This window comes from Sus scrofa, chromosome 7, assembly GCF_054392235.1.
Source record: "Sus scrofa isolate SSC_HxYL_T2T_F1_AM1 chromosome 7, Sscrofa_HxYL_maternal_Yorkshire_Landrace_v2.0, whole genome shotgun sequence".
NCBI classification, from domain to species: Eukaryota; Metazoa; Chordata; class Mammalia; order Artiodactyla; family Suidae; genus Sus; species Sus scrofa.
The window spans coordinates 109992617-110016183 of record NC_139389.1 but is presented as its reverse complement, the minus strand read 5'-3'; the positions used below and the strand labels follow the sequence as shown (position 1 = coordinate 110016183).

General features: G+C 39.3%; 1 protein-coding gene across 50 annotated transcripts in view; it reads right to left on the bottom strand.

Annotated features, from left to right (window-relative positions):
- Positions 1-23567, bottom strand: part of TTLL5 (tubulin tyrosine ligase like 5) — a 309203-nt gene that overhangs the window by 195478 nt on the left and 90158 nt on the right. For 26 of the 50 annotated variants that reach the window (XR_014811163.1, XR_014811167.1, XM_084969817.1 and 23 more), the window contains 4 exons: positions 15424-15486; positions 9758-9796; positions 3692-3849; positions 2276-2582 (listed from right to left, as the gene is read on the bottom strand). Coding sequence is in view for 44 of the 50 variants with exons in the window: in XM_084969817.1 (XP_084825943.1) it covers positions 2276-2582; positions 3692-3849; positions 9758-9796; positions 15424-15486 (567 nt within the window). In the remaining 6 variants the exon portion in view is untranslated. The remainder of the gene's footprint in view (positions 1-2275; positions 2583-3691; positions 3850-9757; positions 9797-15423; positions 15487-23567) is intronic. The other 24 variants (XR_014811162.1, XR_014811164.1, XR_014811165.1 and 21 more) reach the window with 1 other exon arrangement.

Here is a 23567-nt window from a genome sequence, read left to right as displayed (position 1 = left end):
CCTAGGCTTGCTGAACCAAACTGAATTGGACAAGCTCATCCACTCTGAAGTCTTAAACTATCAATTGAATAATCCTGTTCACCTCTGACTTTTAAAGCTGTGTTTTCATCTGTCTACTGTACTTCTTCAACCCAGAGCACTTCCACCTCACTGTGTCCCATAAAAAACACATTATTTCCATCATGAAACCAACTCCTGTGCTCCTTATAGTGACTGATGGCAGTACCAAGTTACCAAATTTGGAAAATTCAGTCTCTTTGGGGTTCTTACATCTCCAGGACCAAGCCCTGTCAATCTGAACTTGCAAATTTCATTAACTCCATCCCATTCTCTCCATTCCTACAGCCATGGCTCTGGTCAGGGCCGTCATCTTCCTAGCTCTGGGCTACTTTAACAAGCCCCAACTCACCTTCTACCTTTATTTAGCAATCATTATCCCACAATGCAACCAGAGTTTACTTTCTTTTTCCTTCTTTTTAGGGCCACACCTGTGGCATATGGAAGTTCCCGGGCTAGGGGTCAAATCAAGAGCCACAGCCACAGCAACGTTGGATTCAAGCCACATCTGCAACCCATGCCACAGCCTTAGGCAACGACAGGTCCTTAATCCACTGAGTGAGGCCAGAGACTGAACCCGCATCCTCATGGACACTATGTTGGGTTCTTAATCCACTGAGCCACAACCTGAACATCTGGAATTTACTTTTGAAAGCAAGATCTGACCACATCATTCATCTGCTTAAAAATTATCCATCTAGAAAAGCACAGGCTCCTCTAATGGCCCTTTATGATCAAATAATGTCCAATTTCTTTTGGCCTCACCCACAGCATGTGGAAGTTCCTGGGCCAGGGACTGAACCCAAGCCATAGCTGCGAACCTACACTGCAGCTGTGGCAACGCTGGATCCTAGAACCAGGCCGGGGATTGAACCCATGCCTTAGCAGCAAACCAAGCCACTGCAGAGACAATGCTAGGTCCCTAACCCACTGTGCCACAGCGGGAACTCTGACATCCAATTTTTAGCCTCACTTCTTACCACACCCTTCTCTCCATGTAGCTCTACGCCACTAATTTGTATTTCTCAAACTTGCCAAGCTCATTCCAATTTCAAGGTTTTTATACTGCTGTTCTGCCTGGAATATTCTGCACCCCGCACCCGGTATTCACATGACTTATTCCTTCTCATCATTCAAGACTCACCTAAAGGTTACCTTTCAAAGCCCAAAGCCCCACAATCTAAAGAAACTTTCTGTCCAAATACACTCTAAGACTACACCCTATTTTACTGTCTATATGCACTTCTCACTGTCTGAAACTACCTGCTTCTTGTTTCCTATCAGTCTTGCCACTGACAGACTGTGAGCTCTGTGAGCCTGTCTTGGTCTCTACTGTAACACTATCCAAACCAGGACAACTCCTGCTGCACAGCAGGTGCTGAGGGACCGACTGAATGACTGACTGTCCTCTCGGCCGTCCATGCCTTTATTCCTCTCCTAGCACTCCCATACTTGGCTGTCACCTCCCAAATCCTGAAAGCCAACTCATCAGTCAAGGCCTGGTCCAAATATTGCCTCCTTCCTAATGTCTCTCTAGAACCTCCCAGGTGAGACCAATCTCCCTTTTTCTGTGTCCTTAGAGCCCCTTGTTCATTCTGAGACCATAGCTCCCATTTCTTGAAGTGTCCCCGCACTAACCCATGAGCTGCTTGAGCTCCTTCTCTCAGTTGTGCTCTATGTGACTGACACTAAAACCTAACAAGTATGTGTTGAGCCAGTGAGACCTGGGTTTGTATCATAGCTCTATACCTGGGACAAGCAACTTCTCTAAGGCTCAGTGTCCTTGATAATAATAATATCAAATCATAGTCATTAATTCACAGGATGCTGTGCTGTGCATAAGAAATGAAAAATGCCACCAGCACAGTACCTGGTACACAGAACAAATCAGCTGTTATCAGTTTTACTATTGTAATTAAAAAAGATACAGGAGTTCCCGTCGTGGCGCAGTGGTTAACGAATCCGACTAGGAACCATGAGGTTGCGGGTTCGGTCCCTGCCCTTGCTCAGTGGGTTAACGATCCGGCGTTGCCATGAGCTGTGGTGTAGGTCGCAGACACGGCTTGGATCCCGCGTTGCTGTGGCTCTGGCGTAGGCTGGTGGCTACAGCTCCAATTGGACCCCTAGCTTGGGAACATCCCATATGCCGCGGGAGCGGCCCAAGAAATGACAAAAAGACAAAAAAATAAATAAATAAATAAATAAAAAAGATACATACCTAAGATTGCCATTATCTTGCAGAATCTGCATCAGGTTAAATTTAGGCTCTGGCTCTTGAGTCTCGATTTTGCAGCACTGTTCACCTTTGTTATTCCATTCAGGAACTTTCATAGCATTTTCTTTGGGTGAATTTTCTACCATGATGGTCAGTGAGGATGTGTACTTGGCTTGATTTTCTCCAAGAGACCCTGCAGATTCCTCCTGGGAAGCCTCCTGTTCTTCATCTTCATTGTCTAACGCAACTTCTTCCTCCTCTTCACTCTCTGTCTCAGTTTTAACATTCATTTCAGCTGGTTGGGTAATCACTAAATGCGAAGAATCACTAATGTTGCTGAAAAAAGGATTAAATTTTCCGCTCTCCCAATACCTTCCTTTTATCTTTTTAGTAAAAACCCACTTCTAAATCAGACAACAAATAATGCACAAAATTAAGAGCCTACACATACCCTTCTCCAATGTTATATATCTCAGTACCAACGGCTCTCTCACAACTTAATGCAAAAGACACTTTAGCAGAGTAAAGACAGTGTGTTAGAGGTTTTTAGAGGGTGACTTTCAAAAAGGCACAAAGAGGAGTTTCCATCGTGGCTCAGTGGTTAATGAACATGACTAGCATCCATGAGGACGCAGGTTCAATCCCTGGCCTTGCTCAGTGGGTTAAGGATCTGGCACTGTCGTGAGCTGTGGTGTAGGTGGCAGACGTGGCTCAGATCCCACATTGCTGTGGCTGTGGTGTAGGCCGGTGGCTACAGCTTCAATTTGACCCCTAGCCTGGGAATATGTCTCCATATGCTACTAGTGCAGCCCTAAAAGACAAAGAAAAAAAAAAAAAAAAAAAAGGCACAAAGAGAAGAAGAATATCTTTCAATTCTATGTTTAAGCATTATCCTCCTCCTTCACTGCATTGGAAGGTCTATGGGGACAAGGAACTTACCTTTTTTATTCACCAGTTAAACCCCAATGACTAATGTACCTGATACATGTAACAAACAAATGAAAGAAGGAGGGGAAGGAAGAAAGTCAATTTGTCAGTGACAGATCTGTAACACTGGAGATTCTAGGAGAGAGAAAGAAATTCTCCTTTTCCTGTTCATGTTTAAAATACCTACACCATGCAGCAATGTCAAACAATGAACTGGATTTAATATCAAATCATAAAAAACCCGAACCACAATGTTCAGGGTTCCTTTAAACTTAAGCCAACTATCAGGTAGTTAAATGATGCTGGAATAAGAGCAAAAGCCAAGATGCGCGTGCTTCGGATATTCTTCAACACAAAAAAAGTAAGCATATGTATGTGATCAGGCAGGTTGAGATTCATTAAGTGTTAATTACAAACCTAACTAATTAAGACGCTGATTAAAATCAGTCTGACAGGACACATGGTGTTTGGTGAAAGCTCACCAGCAGGTACCTGGGTATTTTGGCCTCATTGCCCTCAATCTGCCACTCCGTCGTCTACGTTTTCGCACCTCCAAAGACAGGAGCTTCCTTTCATAGAGAGCAGCATGCAACTTGGCCTTCGAATTCATACTCTCTACCTTCAGTTCCGGTGCTCCATCAACCACCATTCTGTGGGAAAAAGCATGGTAGCTGGAGCCTTCAGAAAGTTCTCGCCTTTATCCCAAGGCTAAGCGTGGCAGCACTCTGTGACGATGTCAGGCATGGCTGCGCTGGGGACTGGAAGCACTGGGATCTATGTCAAAAGCTTCGCTAATGGCCAATCTGAATTTGTTAGTGTTCTGAACAAAAATGTATCTGAAAACGATATTTAAGCATTTTTAAGTACTCAACAATACCGGCTGACTATTCGTGGCAGAGATCATAGTAAAGTGCTACCCGACACCTATGCCTTAAGAATGACTGAAGATACTGGAAACACTGTAATTCTTAAGCTGGGTGATGGCTAGAGGTAAATGTATTGTTTTATCCACTCATTATAACCTATTTAGAATTACACAACTATTTTTTGAAGTATACAATATTTAATAAAAGCAGATTTAGCAGAGGTTGAGATGGAGAGGAGTGCCTGAGAACCTGTGAATATGGTAGCACAGAGCTGAAGGAGACTCACAGGGCAAGTGTCTTCGTGCCAAGTCACCAAGACCTTGGGACGCAGCAAGTCCCGAGCTTTCCAATGTGAAGGTCTTCTTCCTTAGAGCCTACATACATCCAGGAGGAGTTGGAGAGAGGTGGCAGGCCTCTCCAGGGGCTGAGTACAGGTCAGGAGTTAGGGTCAGAGCCTCAGGCAAAGGAAGGCAGCAGACGCGGGATAAGGCCAAATTCCATCGGACCATGGATGGGGAGAGGGGATGGCCGCGGCGGCATTAGCCATTAGTTCAAATAAGGCAAATCACAAATTAGGAAAGTGAAAGGAATCAGGCCCAAACCAGACAAGGACTGGGCAGAGGAGCAAGCAGGCAGAGATAAGCAGGTCACCAGAGACAGAGTTCTTAGCTGTTGAGTCAGAAAAGACGTATCCAGGTTAGTGCCTGAAAGCAGGCAGCCAGCTCTGTACACCCAGAACTCAGGATCTGACTGCCTGGCTCTGACCTCTCTCTCTTCTGATCTCTTTAGAATGCAGAGCACATTCCCTTTGAGGTCCAAAGTCGTCTTCGTTCCTCTGGGAATTTTCAGTCTCTGAGATGGATGGAAAGGCTGTGTCTTTTGGCCCATTTAGGACTTCTAAGGACTTCTGGGTGGATGGAGTGGATAGTAAACATTTCAGAGGCCTCCTCTCCAGAGCAGGAAACTGAGCCAAGAACAGGGAAGGTCCTGACACTGGGGTCAGAAATGGGAAGCAAATAAACTTTAAAAATAGGAAATTCCCTTCTTGGCTCAGCAGTTAATGAACCCGACTAGGATCCATGAAGATATGGGTTCAATCTCTGGCTCGCTCAGTGGGTTAATGATCCGACACTGCTGTGAACTGTGGTGTAGGTTGCAGACACACCTCAGATCCCATGTGGCTATGGCTGTGGCGTTGACTGGCAGCTGTAGCTCTGATTTGAACTCTGAACTTCCATATGCCGCACATGCAGCTCTAAAAAGCAAAAAGAAAAAAAAAAAACAAACTTAGTTCAAACCCAGCTTACCACAGTCCCAGCTTCTAAATACACAGCGTTGTCAAAACAGACTTTTAGTCAATTAAATAATAAAGAAATTAAAAGAACTCTAATAATTTAGTGTGGCCCTAAAAAGAAAAAAAAAAAAAAGTTTGAACCCATCTTATCACAGTCGTGGCTTCTAAACACCAACCCCCACATATACACCATGTTGTGAAAACAGATTTTTAGTCAATTAAATAATAAAGAAATTAAAACAAATCTGATAATTTAAAATAACAACTATAAGCTTCTAAGGAACTCTCAGCAGACATATAAATCACAACTGTTATAAGGGAGGGAGGTAGAGAATGTTGGGGAAAGTGCAACCGATAAAAAGAACTACAGTTCTAGGAGGGCCAGGCCCATGCTTGCCTTGTTTCTCCCTGAGTCAGTGATGCTTAACGAAACTGCTTAGCACACACCCAACATACCATAAAGACTTCTAAATTAATAAACAATTGAGTTCCCTATAAATAAGTTGTATTATCTTTTATTTATATTTTTTCATTTTGTTTTTCTAACACTTTATTATGAAATATTTAAACAAATAGAAAGGTTTAAACAACTATACAATGACCATCCATATACCCACTGCCCAGTTTCTATAATGACTATTTTACTATATTTGTTTAATCAAATATATACCCAATCTTCTCTTCTTTTATACAACCATCGATCCATACACACACACACACACATTTTTTTTTTTAGGGCTGCAGGTGTGGCACATGCAAGTTCCCAGGCTAGAGGTTGAATCGAGTTGCAGCTACCAGCCTATGCCACAACCACAGCCACGCCAGATCCGAGCCATGTCTGTGACCTACGCCACAGCTCACAGTGACACTGGATCCTTAACCCACTGAGCAGGGCCAGGGATCAAACCTGCATCCTCAGGGAACTAGTCAGGTTCATTTCTGCTGAGCCACAATGGGAACTCCTAATCCACCTAGTTTTTATAGCACTTCAAAGTTGCACACAGACATCACTGTGCTTAAACACTTCAACACTCAAATCATTAGGATCTAGAGTTCAGTATTCATTTTATAGGGCTTTGGGAGTTTTTCCCCTTCTCTTTCTTTCTGAGCTAAAAACTAGACACAGTGAATTATTTGAATACTAAATGTCCATACATCCATTTGATAAGTTCTGACAAATACCTGGGGCTATATAACCCAAACTCTCCCATATTATCCCCTCAGAAAGTTCTCATGCCCCGTGCCAGTAATTCCCTCCCTCACACTCCCAAAGGAAACCATTCTGATTTTTTTTCATCACCTCAGGTCTGCCTGTCATAGAACTTCATAAAAGCGGAATCATACAGTAGGAACTCTTTCGTGTTGTTTCCTTTCATTCAGCATGTTTTTGAGTTTCATCCATGTTGTATGTACAGTATGTATCACTTTCCATTGCTGAGGATTAGCCCATTGTATGAATAATTCACAGTTCATGTAGCCCCCGCCACTGGACACTTAGGTTATTTCCAATTCCATAATATTATGAGCAATGCTGCTATGAACATTTTTGTACAAGTCATTTAGTAGTTATGCTTTTCATTTTTTCTGAGGGAAAGATCTCAGAGTGGAATCTCCTAGGCTAACAAACTGCCAGATTCTAAAGTGCTTGTATGAGTTTATGTCACCGATGACATTTTTTTTTTCTTTTTGGCTGTACCTGCGGCATACGGAAGCTCTGGGGTCAGGGATCGAATCTGAGCCACAGCTGCGAACTACGTCACAGCTGGCAGCAATGCCAGATCCTTAACCCACTGGGCCAGGCTGGGGACTGAATCCAGGCTCTCACAGAAAACAATGCCAGGTCCTTAACTGCCTATGCTACAGTGGGAGCTCCTGCCGGTTAAGCACATTTTCATAGGTACATTGGCTATTCACATATCTTCCTTTAAAAACGTCCAAACATTTTACCCATTTGTAACTAGATTGATTATCTTATAATTACTTAGCTATGGGAGTTTGTTATATTTTCTAGATACCAGCCCTTTGACAGTTATGTTTGATGAATATCCTCACTTAATCTATGGCTTGCCTAGTCATTTTCTTAATAGTGTCTTAAAATAAACCAAAATTTTTAATTTTGAGGAAATCTGGCTTATTATTTTTTCCTTCTTGCTTATTGCTTCCTGTGTCATGGTCAAAGTTTTGCCAAGCCCCAAATTGACAAAGATGTTTTCCTCACAAAGTTTTATAGTCATAGCTTTTATGTTTATGTCTATGAATCACCTCTAATTTTTGTGGGAGATAGAAGTTGAGGTTCTTTTAAAAAATACAACATCCGATTGCAGGCCCATTTGTTAAGAAGTTTCCTTTCCCTACTGGATTACTTGAGGCCTTTTGTTTAAGGGCATATGGTCCTATTTCTGGGCTCTTTACTCTGTTCTACCGATCAATTTGTCAGTTTATCAATTCTGCCATCTTATCAATGAACGATTTTGGACTTTTTTTTTTTTTGTCTTTTCTAGGGATGCACCAGCAGCATATGGAGGTTTGCAGGGTAGTCTAATCAGAGCTATAGCTGCCGACCTACGCCAGAGCCACAGCGACACGGGATCCGAAGTGTGTCTGTGACCTACACCACAGCTCACAACAACACCGCATCCTTAACCCACTGACCAAGGCCAGGGATCAAACCCGCAACCTCATGGTTCCTAGTTGGATTCATTAACCACTGCGCCATGATGGGAACTCTCCAATTTTGGACCTTATTAATTTTCCTTATTGTTTGTCTTTTTAAATTTGACCTGTCCTTTATTATCTCCTTCTTCACCTTACTTTTGGTTACTCTCCTTTTTCTAATTTCATAAAATGGAACATTAGATCACTGGTTTAGTACTATCTTCTAATAAGAGCATTTAAAGCTACAGGTCACCTCCACCTTCTTCAACAGTACTTTAGCTGCATCGCACACATTATAATATCATATTATCATTCAGTTCACAATATTTTAAATTTTCCTCATTATTCCCTCACTGACCCATGGATTATTTAGAAATGTGTTGTTTAAATTCCCAAATATTTGGAGCTTTTCAATTGTTACTGACTTCTAATTTCATTGTACACATGTTCTGGATGACTTTAATCCTTTTAAATATATTAAGACTTGTTTCATGCTCCAGCCTGAGGCCTGTCATATGCCACCTTTCATTGCCTTATACCGCTATCCCACCAGAAAACCCCTACTGATGGCAATGTAAAATGTCCTTGAAAAAAGGACAAAAAAAACGGATCTTTGCATGTTCTTGTTTAAGATTTTTTCTTCTAATTTCCAAATCGATGGTACACTCTAGGAAGTATATTCCTTGACTAAAAACTGGCGGGGGGGTATAACTTAAAAACTGAGGATGACTTTCATTTGGAAACAAGCTACAAAACTTGATTTCTCTCAGTTTTCCTTAAATTAAATGGCGAGTATATTTTCTGTGTTTAAAGAAAAAGTAGATTTATGCTTGAAAAGATTTGGATGAGAAAATCAAGTTTATCTTAATTCTTAAAGGTGAAACAAAGCTAGATATAGTATGTTTCCTTCTTATGGTCATTTTGCCTTTTATTTTATTTTTATTTTTTATTTTATTTATTTATTTACTTGTTTATTTATTTTTGTCTTTTTAGGGCCACACCCACAGCATATGGAGCTTCCCAGGCTAGGGGCCTAATTGGAGTTACAGCTGCCGGCCTACACCACAACCACAGCAACGCTGGATCCTTAACCCACTGAGCGAGGCCAGGGACTGAACCCCCAACCTCACGGTTCCTCGCTGGATTCATTTCTGCTGCGCCATGACGGGAACTCCTCTTTCGCCTTTTAAAGAGGTACAGCACAAAGGGGATATAAGCAATGTCTCAAAACAGAGGGTGTATATATAGGGTTAAGATTTTTTTGTTCTGGTTCTTGCTCAGCCGGGCAAGGCCATACCAGCTGTTCTTCCAAAACTTTTCGCTCCTCTGCCAAAATGAAGAGCCACGAGTATTTTTGTGCTTTTAGTTCCACGGCAAACCGGAAGCAGCTCTGCTCGATCCCATGTATGCCCCAGGTATGTCAAGGCCAAAATATAGCCTTTTCTTTGAATTTAACAGGAGAGTAATCTTGAAATCTCATTATTACTTTGGGCTCTCTCACATAGCCAAACAAGAATACTATTATTATCACTGCGATGACATATTTGAAGTTATAAAAATGTAAATCCCAAACTTAGTTTCTAAAAAGTTGTCATGGAATAGTGTTTCATCAGAAGACATATTTATGTTACTATTCAAGTGGAGTCAACTTGAAAATGGCTATATAAAGTATTATGCTTGGTCTGTGCATGGTCACATATTATGCACATGGAAAGAATTTCTCAGCTTTTAAAAATCAGTTACCGTGTTCTTCCTGTCAATAAGCTTCTTCTTGGGTTTCCCCTACAGAAGTAGAAAGGATAAGTGGGTTAGAGCACTATGAAGATATTCTCTCCTGAGTACACACACGCAAACACACACACACACACACACACACACACACACACACACACACACACACACACACACACACACACACACACACACACGCTCTCTCTCTCTCTCTTACTCTCTCTCTCCTGGATTCAACATGGAATTTTGCCAGGGGAGCCATCTTGGGATAGAAGTAGAGAGATGAACTGAGAACATGCTCAGAAAAGAACAGAGTACCATGGCTTTAGGGAAGGATAAATAAAAAAACAAAAAAATAGGACAAATGAATTGAGAGAAAAATTATAACAATTCCTTGCATTTGCATATCCAGCCACAGACCTAATCACACTTACTCTTCACAACAACAACATGAGGAAGGTTGTCCTTAGCCCCATTTATGAAAAGGAGCAGGCTAAGATTATTTTGTGGCATGTTCAATGTCAGAGCTTTAAAGGGTTCAAATGTGAACCCAGGACTTTGGTCTGACTCCAGTACACTTTCTACTTGCTCTAACCTATATTAGGAAAAGAAACCAATCTCAATTCTTATGGCGTTCAAAAAGGATGCTTATAAGAAACAGAATTTTCAACAATAAAAAAAAATTTGAAAAAGAGAAATGTTCTCCAATGTCTCTAACCTAGAGCTGGGTTCTAACCACAGGAAGTGAGTACTATTCAGGTTTATATTGGCTTTTGCTTTTCATTAAATTTCCTTTCACTTGACACTTTAAAAAAAAAAAAAATCCCCATTTTGACTTATACTCATTTGTGAATGTGCATATTTATGTTTGGTACAATTTTATCATAGTGCAGGTTCATGTACCACAGACAAGATACTGAACAATCCCATCCCGTCAAATAAGGACCCCCTTATGCTGCTCTTTTGTAACCATACACCTCTTACCTAACCCCTGCCTTCCTTTATTATCATTTCAAAATGCGTTATATAAATGGAATAATAACATGTAGCCTACAGTACTGGTTTTTTTTTAAGAGACAGATGCAATAATCTATAGAAAAATCAAGTGAAAAATCTGTCTTCACCAAAACATTTTATCTTTTCCTTGCCATGCCTTCTATCTGTGCCAGTGTCTTAATATTGTCAATTTATTACCACAAAGTCTTAAGATTATTTTTCCTTTTTGCACCAATAATCTGCAATCATGGCTTCACATTACAGTCCCTGGGCAACTTTTAATAAGTACAAGACTTCAGTCTGCAATAGGCCAGGACACAAAGACGGTATTTCTAACATGCAGCCAGGGTAAAACTACTCTCATGCCATGAGATGGGAGGTCAGACACTGTTTGCCAAGACAAGGTGGGACAGTGGGGATGGGTGGGAGACGGCAGGGAAGATAGACAAAATGAACCTATTATGAAGTAAAATGACTACAGAATTACTTTGAAAGCAGTTCTGACAATTTATGCCACAGGATTTGCAAGACAGAAAACCAATTCAGATCTGAGAGAAGAGACTTGATGGAATATGTAGGGCTTGCAACAAACACAATTTCATTTTTTATGCATGTTTTTAAAGTTTACCACGTAGGAGGTTCTTGGTGCTGACAAAGACGAACATAAGAAGTACCTACTCTTAAAAGCCCACTTGAGAATAAACGGGGAAGTTAGGAAATGGGCAATTATAATACAATATGTACGATGTGGGGATCTAAATCCCACGGAGGGCTAGGAAGTGCTGGGAGAACTTCCTCCTGGTCTGGGTAGGAGGATGAAGATCACAGCTAGAATAAAAATTCAGGGGTAGGAGTTCCCGTCGTGGCTCAGTGGAAACGAATCTGACTAGCATCCATGAGGACACAGGTTCGATCCCTGGCCTTGCTCAGTGGGTTAAAGTACCCGCTGTTGCTGTGAGCTGTGATGGAGGCCAGCGGCTACAGCTCCAATTCGACCCCTAGCTTGGGAACTTCCATATGCTGCTGGTGCGGCCCTAAAAATAGACAAAAAAAAAAAAAAAAATTCAGGAATAAAGCGAAGGCCACTCCAGGGAATATACGGGAATTCCAAGGGACTGTTAAGGATAAGGAGGCATGAAAGAGCAACAGATATGGTCTACTTGGCCATGGGGTGGTATTGAGTTAGGCTAAATATGTCGGCAAGAAGAAATCATGAAGGCCTTTCTTTGCTAAACATGGAAATTCATTTTTTTTAAATAAAATCTTTTAGAATACTTGATAAGCAGGAGTTGTTACTAGGTGCAAGGGAGGGCACCTGAATAGGAAAAAATTAAGCCACTAACTGAAATTTAGGATGATATATATGTAAGGGACCATCCACGGTAGTACAAGAGTGATTTTGTTACTAAAAGACATAACGCCATGTTTTTCATATTAATTTAGAGCTGTTCCAGGGGTCTCAAAATATTGCCAACACTTATCACTCTTTTTTTTTGTTGTTGTTGTTGTTGTTGTTGTTGTTGTTGTTGTTGTTGCTATTTCTTGGGCTGCTCCCGCGGCATATGGAGGTTCCCAGGCTAGGGGTTGAATCGGAGCTGTAGCCACCGGCCTACGCCAGAGCCACAGCAACGCGGGATCCGAGCCGCGTCTGCAACCTACACCACAGCTCACGGCAACGCCGGATCGTTAACCCACTGAGCAAGGGCAGGGACCGAACCCGCAACCTCATGGTTCCTAGTTGGATTCGTTAACCACTGCGCCACGACGGGAACTCCACTTATCACTCTTTTAAATTATGGTGGCTCTTAGATCACTCCTAAGTCTTATTACTTAATGTGTTAATAAAGAAGCACATGTAGTAGTACATCTAATTTGCTTTTTTTATTGTTATGCCTCCCCCAGGAGATTGCCTCCTAATTTTGGTGGTAGTTCCCAAACTGCCTGTTCCACCTTCCTTCTCACTCATGGGAAGCTCAATTATGGAAAGATCTAGCCTCAGGCACAGAGTCCATGTCAATTCAGAAACAGATTGTACAACCTTTGAGGAACCCCACGCAAACTATCAATCCTAAACAAATAGCCCATTACTTATAAATATGACTGGACAGTCAGAAACCATAGTCAGCCATTTCAGTAAATATAACAGCATAAACTAGAAAGGATGAGATGAACAAACAGAGCTATTCCAGAATTAAAAATAATGCAAAAAAAACAAAAAAGAGCTTTAAGCAAACTAATTAAGGTAGTCAAAGAGATGTAAAAAGATATTTGCACTACTGCGATACATATGAAAGAAACAGACATTTGGTCTTCATCTCTGTTTCCAGCACAGAGCTCCCAAAACCCTTAACATTTCCTAAGTGATGAGTGGCAAAGGTGTTCTTTGTTATGTTAATGAAGTGACTTTAAGAAAGCCCTTGGATCAGCTAAGGATGCGAGGACTTGGGCTGGTCACCAGAGGAATCAACAATGTGACCAGAGGGTTGATATTTTCAGTCACAACCCCCTGGCTTCCTGGGAGAGAAGGGCTAGAGATAGAGTTCAATTATCAGTAGTTGATGATCTGATCAATTATGCCTGTGTAATGGGTCTCCATTAAAAACCCAGAAGTATGGAGTTCCCATCTTGGTTCAGCTGTAACGAACCCAAGTAGGATCCATGAGGACAAGGGTTTGATCCCTGGCCCTGCTCAGTGGGTTAAGGATCCGGTGTTGCCATGAGCTGTGGTGTAGGTTGTGGGCAGAGCTGGGATCCCTCGTTGCTGTGGCTGTGGTGTAGGCCAGCAGTTGTAGCTCCAATTCAATCCCTAGGCTGGGAACCTCCATATGCCGTGGGTACGGCCCTAAAATACAAAAACAAAAACAAAACACGGAAGTATGGGGGTTCAGAGAGCTTCTGGGCTGGTGAACAAGTGGAGAAATGGGGGAGAATGGTGCACCTGCAGAGAGCATGGAGGCTCCCTATCCCCCTAACCTCACCCTGTGTACTTCTTCCATCTGGCAGTTCATGAGTTATATCCTTTTATAATAAACTGGCGATCTAGTGAGTGAAATGCTTCTCTGAGTTCTATGAGCCACTCCAGCAAATTAATAGCACCCAAGGAAGGGGATGTGGGAAGCTCTGATGTGTAGCCAGTAGGACAGAAGTACAGGTAACAATCTGGGCCTGTGACCAGCATCTGAAGTTGGGGAGGGTGAAATCTTGTAGGACTGAGACCTTAAACTGTGGAATCTGAGGCTAACCTCCAGGAAGACAGTAAGTATGGAGTTGAATTCTTGGACAGCAGCAGGCTGCAACTGCTTGGTGCTGGGGAACCCCTAGTTCCTCCACATTGGAATTGGTACCAGAACCAATTTAATATTACATTCATAAACGATGAAAACTAGCTAAAAAGCAAAAATAGCTCTTAGATATTAAAATCACACTTGCCAAAAAATAAAAATCAAATGACTCTTTCCTGTGTTGGTACTGAATAACAAACAGGTAAGGCTGAAGATCAATTTAGAATTTTAGAAGACAAAGTTCAAGAAATCTCCAAGAATTTAAAGCTATGAGGCAACGAGAACAAAAGTATGAGAAACAAGTAAAGAAATGTGGAGAATATGGCACAAGATCCAAATTTCATCTAACAGAAATTCTATAAGGAGAAAAAAGACAAATAAGGAATAAGGGGAATATTTCCCACACCTAATATAGGCTTAAAACTTCAAAGTGAAAGAATTAATCCATTGCAAAACCAAAATAATGAAAAATAACACACCAAAACACATCGTGAACTCTATGGATAAAGAAGCCTTGTAAACGTTTCTAGAAAGGAGAGAGGGGGTAGAGGGACTGGGACCGTGTTATACATAAAGAACCAAGCTTCTACGTCTTCTCAGTAAATCTCAAGATCTCTTTCATTAGAAACTAACTACACAGTGTAATTAATCAATGGTAATAACCATAAATTTACAGAGAGACTGGAAATCCATATATTTCCTGATAATGAATAATGAAATTATAAGAAATGACTGAAATCTGAGTATCTATTTTTAAGAATCCCACAAAAAAAGCACACATACCTTGAAAATAATATAGATTTCCTTAAATAGCTGAGGTTCCTTGTTAGTCAATTACTGAACTGCACTGTAATGCGGTTATGTCTCAGGGGCAACAAAAGTATGTGGGACTGAGCAGTCCCCCGACTGTGCTATTGGAATTCCAGTGTCTGCTTTCCATCATTTCTCCCCTATTTTCCCTTGTATTAAGGTTATCAGCTGACATTTCTTACAACTCTCACAGTATTTATTTTGTGAATTACCTCCCCTCCACCTTTTCTAATCTGATCACTCTAATCTCTTCTAGTCTAGAAAAACAGATGATCATGTCTGTTAAAATTGTGTCTAAAGTGAAAAAGCACTGAGTAAGGGCCTTCCCTTAAGAAGGAAAAGTTTTAGGGTATATGTTGAGGTTGCTTAAAGATCTTTATGGTTTAATTTGTGGCATCTGGAAATATTACAAAGAGCTGAGAGTTAATGAATTCTTTAAAAAGGAGGTTTTATATTGAATTTAATGTAAGGCTCTTTCTATCAGAGATTTTACTGAAGACTTCTACAAAGCCTCTTTTCTTGTCTTTCATGTGCTTTCCCATAATTTTGTGATCTAGTGCCACTAAATCTGTAACGTTAGCGAATGCCCACCTGTCCTGGAAGAGACGCGTCGCCAGCATGTAGTTCATGGAGGTCTTGTGTTCAAGGTAGGATCTGAAAGACAAAGAGAGAAACTGATTTTTTCTTAAACCTTAGCTGAAGGGGAAAATACAGAAGTACAAACACAAATCAAGCACAGCAGTGACAGGTTACTTACACATTGTTTCTTAAAAAAAAAAAAAAGAGTCTCTAAAGTGGCAAGGGAGATTTGTTCAAATTATAATTACAAATACTAGAATAGCAGAAAATACAATAAAATTAAAAGAAAAGCGGACAATTTAGAAAATAGAAAGAAAAGACAGGATTTCTTGGATTAGTAAGAGGTGGTGTACTAAATTCAGAAAATAAAACTGGAAGATTAAAAACAAAACAACTGGAATTCCTGCTGTGGCTCAGCAGGTTAAGAACCCCATTAGCATCTAGGAGGATGCTGGTTCGATCCCTGGCTTCACTCGGTGGGTTGCCGCAAGCTGAGGCATAGGTCGCAGAGGCAACTCAGATCCGGTTTTACTGTGGCTATGGCACAGGCCAAAGCTACAGCTCCAATTTGACCTCTAGCCCAGGAACTTCCATATGCTGCAGATTCAGCCCTGAAAAGGAAAACAAACAAACAAACAAAAAAACCATCAAAAATCACACATAGCTAGAAAAGAGGTCAAATGAAGCTGGAAATGGGAAGTACTTAAAGGGCATGAGAATGTCGACAGATTGTCCCAATCATCTTATTTCTTAAGCGCTTTCAGTGGCTCCTTCATGCCAGCTGCAGAAGACATACACTTTCTCTTCCAAAATTTCAAAAGCTGGGTCATCTATACCACCAATCTTTTGGCCTTTCTCCACACAGTTCCACAATTTGGATTATGAAGCACAATCAGACAAGTCTCCTCATAACCCTCTCACACCAAAGCCCACGGATCCTTTTGCTCCTGTCCAGGCACCTCCTCACACCCTCGGTACTTAACCATCATCCACCCTCAAGAAGTCAGTCCATCATGCTGCCCAAAGCCCCATAATACAACTGCTCCAAGTCTATAGCGGTGCCCTCGTCCTGGCTTCTACCTCACCTGCACTGTATGCCTGAGGGACCTGTCATACACTGTCTCAGAGAGTAAAATTTTTCTTCTGGGAAAGCAGAATGATGCAACAAAGAAAAAGGAGGATCTGGAGTCAGAATACCTGAATCAACTCCCGCTGTGTAATCATGGCCAAGTCACGTTATTTTACTGAGCCTTATTTTCCTTAGCGTTAAAATGGGAATAACAATGATATGTATCAAGTGCATTGTAATTACAAAGAACTATACAAATAGGAGCTGCTGTTTTTATAACATGTACAAATAATTTCTCCATAATCACACTGCTAACTTTCAAAGGGCAGGGATCCCATCTAATATTTATTTAAGATCCCAAAGCACCAAGCATAATGCTAGGCACTGACTGATATTCAATAAATAAGTATTAATTTTAAAAGGCATATTTGTTAGCAGATAAATACATCTTCCCTACTCTATATGACGGTAGCTCAATTAGTTAAAAATTTTTGGAGCTTTCGGCTACTCTTCTCAGAGGTCCCAGGAGAGGCAGAGTGATTTATTGGATTGGTAACTTAGGAAAAATTCGACAAGCTCCTCCCTTCTTTCTTAGGGGAGACAATTTTTCCTTAGAAAGCACACATCCTCTGTTGCTCCTACAGGGTCAAGAGCTCCCAACACATAGTTCAGTCTAACCTTCCCTACAAATGAGATGTAAATCTGTCCAATTCTAAGGTTCAACAGAAAATGCACTTGCTTGCAGAGATATAATAGAGTCTCCCAGCTGAGGCTTTTTCAGCATGGAAAGTAATGTTTTGGCCCCCACCTCTCAGTCCTTGTCTTGTCTTTTGTTTCAGAACCAAACCAGTAAAGGAAGGTATCATTATCAGACTCCCTAAGAAACTCCAACATTGTCTGTAATTGGTTCCTTAGAGAAAGGCACTCAAATAAGGACTTGCCTCTTAAAAGCTTGAGAGTAGAGGATTCCACTTTCATTAATTACGAAATACATGTTTTCAAGGAGCTGCAAATATTTAAATTATTCAAATATATATATAAAAAGATATACTTCTATCCAATTTTGAAAAGCCAAGCAATATCTTTCTGTGAATTCCTAGGTCTTTGTAAGGTTTACCTATGTGGATAGAATATTTTGCAAGATAAAAAGATTTCTCGAGAGTTCCTGTTGTGGTACAGTGGAAACAAATCCTACTAGGAACCATGAGTTCCTAGCCTCGCTCAGTGGGTTAAGAATCTGATGTTGCTGTGGCTGTGGTGCAGCTGTAGCTCTGACTGGACCCCTAGCCTAGGAACCTCCATATGCTGAAGTGTGACCCTGAAAAGCAAAAAAAAAAAAAAAAAAAGATTTCTCTATGAATAACTGGGTTTTCAAAACAAAAGAACTATTTCTTTTATTCTTCTAAGTTGTATCTCTATACTTAGAAACATTAATATCCCAACTAGATCATAAGCCAGTCACCAGAGGAAGAAAAATGTGTTACCTATAAACAAGTACTATAAACAAGACGTTCTCAATCTTATTAGTAATCAGAGAAATGCAAATCAAGACCAAAATAAACACCATTTTACACTCAATATTTCTACAAAATTAAGAAGTTGACAGTAGCACGTATTGGAGAAAACACAGGTCAACATGCTCTCCTAGGCATTGCTGACAGGAATATAAATTTATATAGTCACTTTGGAAAACAATTTAGTATTATCTTTTTCGTTGAATATACACAGATCTTATGGCCCAGTAATTCCACTCCTAGATATATACGCAGGAGACACATATAAGAATATTTAGAGCACAGCAGTTTTTAACAGCAAAAGACCAGAAAGAAATCAAATACTATCGCCAGGAAAAATGGGAATTTTAACAGCAATATAAACACGCAGATTATAATAAAGCAGTGAAAAAGAGTGATTTATAGCTACATGTAAAAACATGAACACAATACAATATTGAATGAAAAAGTAAGAATACATAGAGCATGCCATTATTTCTTAGAAAAAGTTCGAAACTGGAATTCTCTGGTGGCCTATTGGTTAAGGATTCAGCATTGTCACTGCTGTGGTGTGAGTTCAGGAACTTGTGCATGCCACTGGCATGGCCAAAAAAATATAAAAAGTTCAAAAGTAATAAAAACTAAACAAAATTTTGCTTCTATATGAGATAACGACTGCTGCAGGACTTGCCCTTTTACCATAAACAACTACAAAAATGCACAAAATATATAAAACAACTGTTTCTAGATATTAAACAATTGGCAGTGTGGGACTGTAATATCTAAAAAGGGGAAATAAAGGGACCCCTCTGATTGTTCCACATTTCTACCTAGAGGCAATTAATGCACAAAGAGAAGGAATTCAAGAAGAACCCAAGAGTCTCTGTATTGAGACGACAAGAGATCAAAATTACAGGAAGCAACCAGAATTTTCAGAACAATGCCCTGTAGAGGAAGAAGATATGCATAAGAAGAAATACAAAAAATCATCACAAAAGACCCTGCGAGTCTTTGGGGTAATACAAATTTGCTCAGGTATAAGGCAAAAGTCCACAAGACCGGGCCAGGAGCAACTGCCAGGGTAAATGAACACTAAGGAGAAAGTGTAAGCTGAATACTTCCAGAGTTCACACAGGGCTGCCAACTGATTGAGTTCTCACCAGCCAGAATGGAGACATCTCAATGAATATGTGAGTCATTTAACAGACAGTCCAAGAGTCTCTAGTAGTGGAACTTATCCTAGCCCTAAACAAAAAGCTATTCTAAACAAACCATCAAAATACTTTTAAATGATCCTGAAAAAGATTAAGCTCATCTACAAGTAACTGAGGTGTCTGCCCAAAAACACTGAAATGAAATGAAAAAACCCACTTTCAACAGGGTCTAAAGAAGCAATAAAATCCAAACACACTAATACAATACTTTCAATGTTCAATTAAAATATCCAATTTTAAAAAAGTCACTGTACATGTGAAGAAACAGGAAAAATATAACTCGTTAACAATGGAAAAATCACTCAATAGAAACAGACTCAGAAATGACAGGCATTAAAAAGATTTTGAAACAGCTACTATAAACATAATATTTGCAGAAGAATCTAAAGGAAATCATGAAAATAATTTTTAAAAGATAAAAATAAGAAAACAGATGGGAGTTCTAAAGATGAAAAATAAAGTGTCTGAGATGGGAGTTCTAAAGATGAAAAAAAGTGTCTGGATGGAATTAATAGAAGAGTTAACACTGCAGACACACACAAAAAAGATGAATAAGTGGAAAAAAAGAGAAACAGAAAACCATCCAAAATGGAGAAAGTCTAAAAAAAATGAACAGAGCCAGACTTGTAGTACAACATCAACGAATTTAACACGCAACCAGAGTACTAAAAGGAGAAAGGAGATGGAGAGGAGAGAAACGGGAGAAAAAAAAATTTTAAGAAATAGTAACCAAAAGTATTACAAATCTGATGACAACTCTAAGCCTATAGACCAAGAAATTCAACAAATCCCAAGTGGAAGAAACATGAAGAAAATGACACCAAAGCACATCACAACTACACTGTTAAAAACTAGTCATAAAGAAATAATCTTAAAAGTAGGCCAAAAAAGGAGTTCCTGTTCTGGCTCAGTGGGTTACGAACCTGACTAGTACCCATGAGGATGCAGGGTTCAATTCCTGGCCTCACCCAGTGGGTTAAGGATCTGGCATTGTCGTGGGCTGTGGTGTAGGTCATAGATGCTGCTCTGATCCCGAGTTGCTGTGGTTGTGGCTGTGTCACATGTCAACAGCTGCAGCTCCAATTCAGCCCCTAGCCTGGGAACTTGCATATGCTGCAGGTGCAGCCCTAAAAATAGGGGAAAAAAAAAAAAAAGTAGGCTGAGAGAAAGAGATGTTATGCACGAAGAAAAAGATAAGAATCACTGCATGCGTCTCAACAGAAAAAGGTAAGCCAAGAGAACACAATAGCATTTTGAAAGTGTCAGGCAGAAGTGGCAACCTTGAACTCTATTACCAGTGGAAAAAAATCTTTCAAAAATGAAAGTATAAGAAAGACTTTTTCAAACAAACAATAGGGAATTGACTGCACTACAATAAATCCTAAAAGAAACTCTTCAGGTGGAAGACAATGATGCCAGTTAAAAACCTAGATCAATAAAAAAGGAAGAACAGTGGAAATGGTAATATATGTGTAATTATGAGACTTTTCCTCCTATTTAAATGTCTTAAAACTGCTCAAAGTAAAAATAAAATATACTATGAAATTCATAACCTATATGACAATGATAGCATGAAGGACAGATGGGGAAGTGGAAGTATACTGGTTATAAAATTCCTAAATTATACTATTTTAAGGTACACTACAGCAAGTAAAAGATGAATATGGTTATTCTAGAGCTACCACACTTTAAAAAAGCAAAACAAAGAGGCAGGAGAAATGAATTAATCCAAAGAAGGCAGGAGAAAAGAAAAAGAGGACAAAGAACACATTAGATAAATAGAAAGCAAATAGTAATGTGGCAGATCTAAAGCCAACCATATCACCATGCTGTACATGAGCTTCCCAGAATTTATTCATCTTGTAACTGAAAGTTTGTACCCTTTGACCTTGACATCTTTCATTTCCATTTCCCCTACACTAGAATAGTGGCAACCACTATTCTACTGTTTCTATGAGTTCTCCTTTTTTTTTTTTTTTTTTTAAGATTCCACATAGGAGTGAGATGATACAATGTTTGTCTTTCTCTGTCTGGTTTATTTCACTTAGCACTATCCCTCCAGGTTCATCCATGTTGCTGCAAATGGCAGAACTTCCTTCTTTTAAAGAATCTACTTTAACTATAAAGATACAGATAGATTAAAAAAGAAAAAAGATACACCAGGCAAACACTAGTCATAAAGCTGGAATGAGCTGTAGGGGTGAGGGGAGGAGGAACTGGATGAAGGCAGTCAAAAAGTACAAACTTCCAGTTACAAGATTAAGTATTAGGGATATAATGTACAACATGATAAATAGAATTGATACTTCTGTATGTTATATATGAAAGTTAAGAAAGTAAACCCCAAGAGATATCATCACACTCAAAAAATTTTTTCTATTTATTTAACTTTGTATCTATATGAGTTGATGGATGTGCACTAAACTTACTGTGATAATCATTTCATGATGTATGTAAGTCAAATCATTATACCATACATCTTAAACTTTGAAGAAAAAAAAAAAAGAAAGAAACCTAGAGGGGATATATTATAGCAGATAAACAGACCTGTGGACAAGAAACATTATCCAGGATAAACAGGGGCATTTCATAGCAATAAAAAAGACAGTTTATAAAGAAGACATAACAAATCTAACACAGATGTACCTAATAACAGAGTTCCAAAACCCATGAAAAACTGACAAAACCAAAGGAGAAACTGACAAAATCAAAATTACGATGGGAGATTTCAACACCTGACTCTCAATAATTGAAAAAAATTGTAAAAATAGAGAATGTCTAAACAAAACTGTCAATCCTCTAGACCTAATGGACATTTATTTATAGAACACTCTACCTAAAAATAGCAGAATATGTATTCTTTTCAATATACATGTTACATTTACCAGGATAAGTCATATTCTGTTGTGAGCCACATGGGAAGTCCAATAAATCATATTCTGAACCATAAAGCAAGCCTCAGTATCTTTTAAAAAATTAAGCTTATACAAAGTATGTTCTCTGAGTACAAAGTAAATTGAAACCATTATCAGAAAGATCTCTAGAAAAACCCCCAAATATCTGAAAACTAAATAACACCCTTCTAAATAACCTATGGAACAAAGATAGAATAATACCAAAAATACAACAATCAAAATTTACGGGAAGCTGAAAAAGCAGCACTTAGTAGGAAATTTATAGCACTTAAACACTTACACAGAAAAGAAGGTAAGTCTTAAATCAATGCTATCAGCGCCTACTTAAAGAAACTAGGGGGAAAAAAAGAGAGAGCTAACAAAGCTCACAGTAAGTTAAAGGAAATAAATACTAGAGTGGAAGCCCATGTATAAGAATAGAAAAAACAAAACAAAACAAAAACAATGAAACCAAAAAATGGGTCTTAGAAATTCAATAAAATGGATAAATCTCTAGACAGCCTGAATAGGATAAAAAGAACAAACAAATCGCCAATATCAGAAATGAGAGAAGTAATATCACTACAGATTCTACAGATATTAAAAGGATAAGTGAATATCATGAACAATTCTATGCTTATAAATACAACATATATTAAATGGACGAAGTCTTAAAAGACACCAACTACCAAAGCTCATTAGTAGAAATAGATAACCTGAATAGCCCTACATCTGTTAAGAAAATGAACTTGAACCCCTGGTCCAGACGGCTTCACTAGTGAATTCTACCATTAACTAATGAATTCTACCATAAACTTTTCTACAAAATTGAAGAGGTGAGAATACTTTCCACCCCATTCTATGAGGCCCAGCATTATCCTCACACTAAAACCAAAGACATTATATGAAAACGATAGATCAGGATCTCTTATGAACACAGATGTAAAAATCTAAATAAAATTTCAGCATATCAAATCAATGATATATAAAAATGGATTATTTATCATGAACAAATGAGGTTTATGTCAGGAATTCAATATTGAGTTTAACATTCAACAATGTAATTCACTATATTAACAAAAGAAAAAAAAAAACCTTATGATTATGTCAAGGGATGAAGAAAAATCAATTGATAAAATTCAATACCTATTTCTGATAAAAACTTGTAGCAAAGGAGGAATAGAAGGGAACTCCCTCAATCTGATAATGGCCATCTATGAAAAACCTAAAGATAATATGATGCTTAATGATAAAAGACTGAATGTTTACCTTAAGAACAGGAACCAGACTGGGATGTCTGCTCTCATTGGGCCTATTCAACATTAGGCTGCAGGTACTTACCAATGGAATCAAACAAGAATAAAGAAATAGAACGCATCCAGGTTGGAAAGAAAGAAGGCAAACTGTCTTTATTCACAGACAACCTCTTCAACTAGATAGAAGAGTCAATGGATTCCCCAAAAACCTTCAGTGACTGATACGTGAA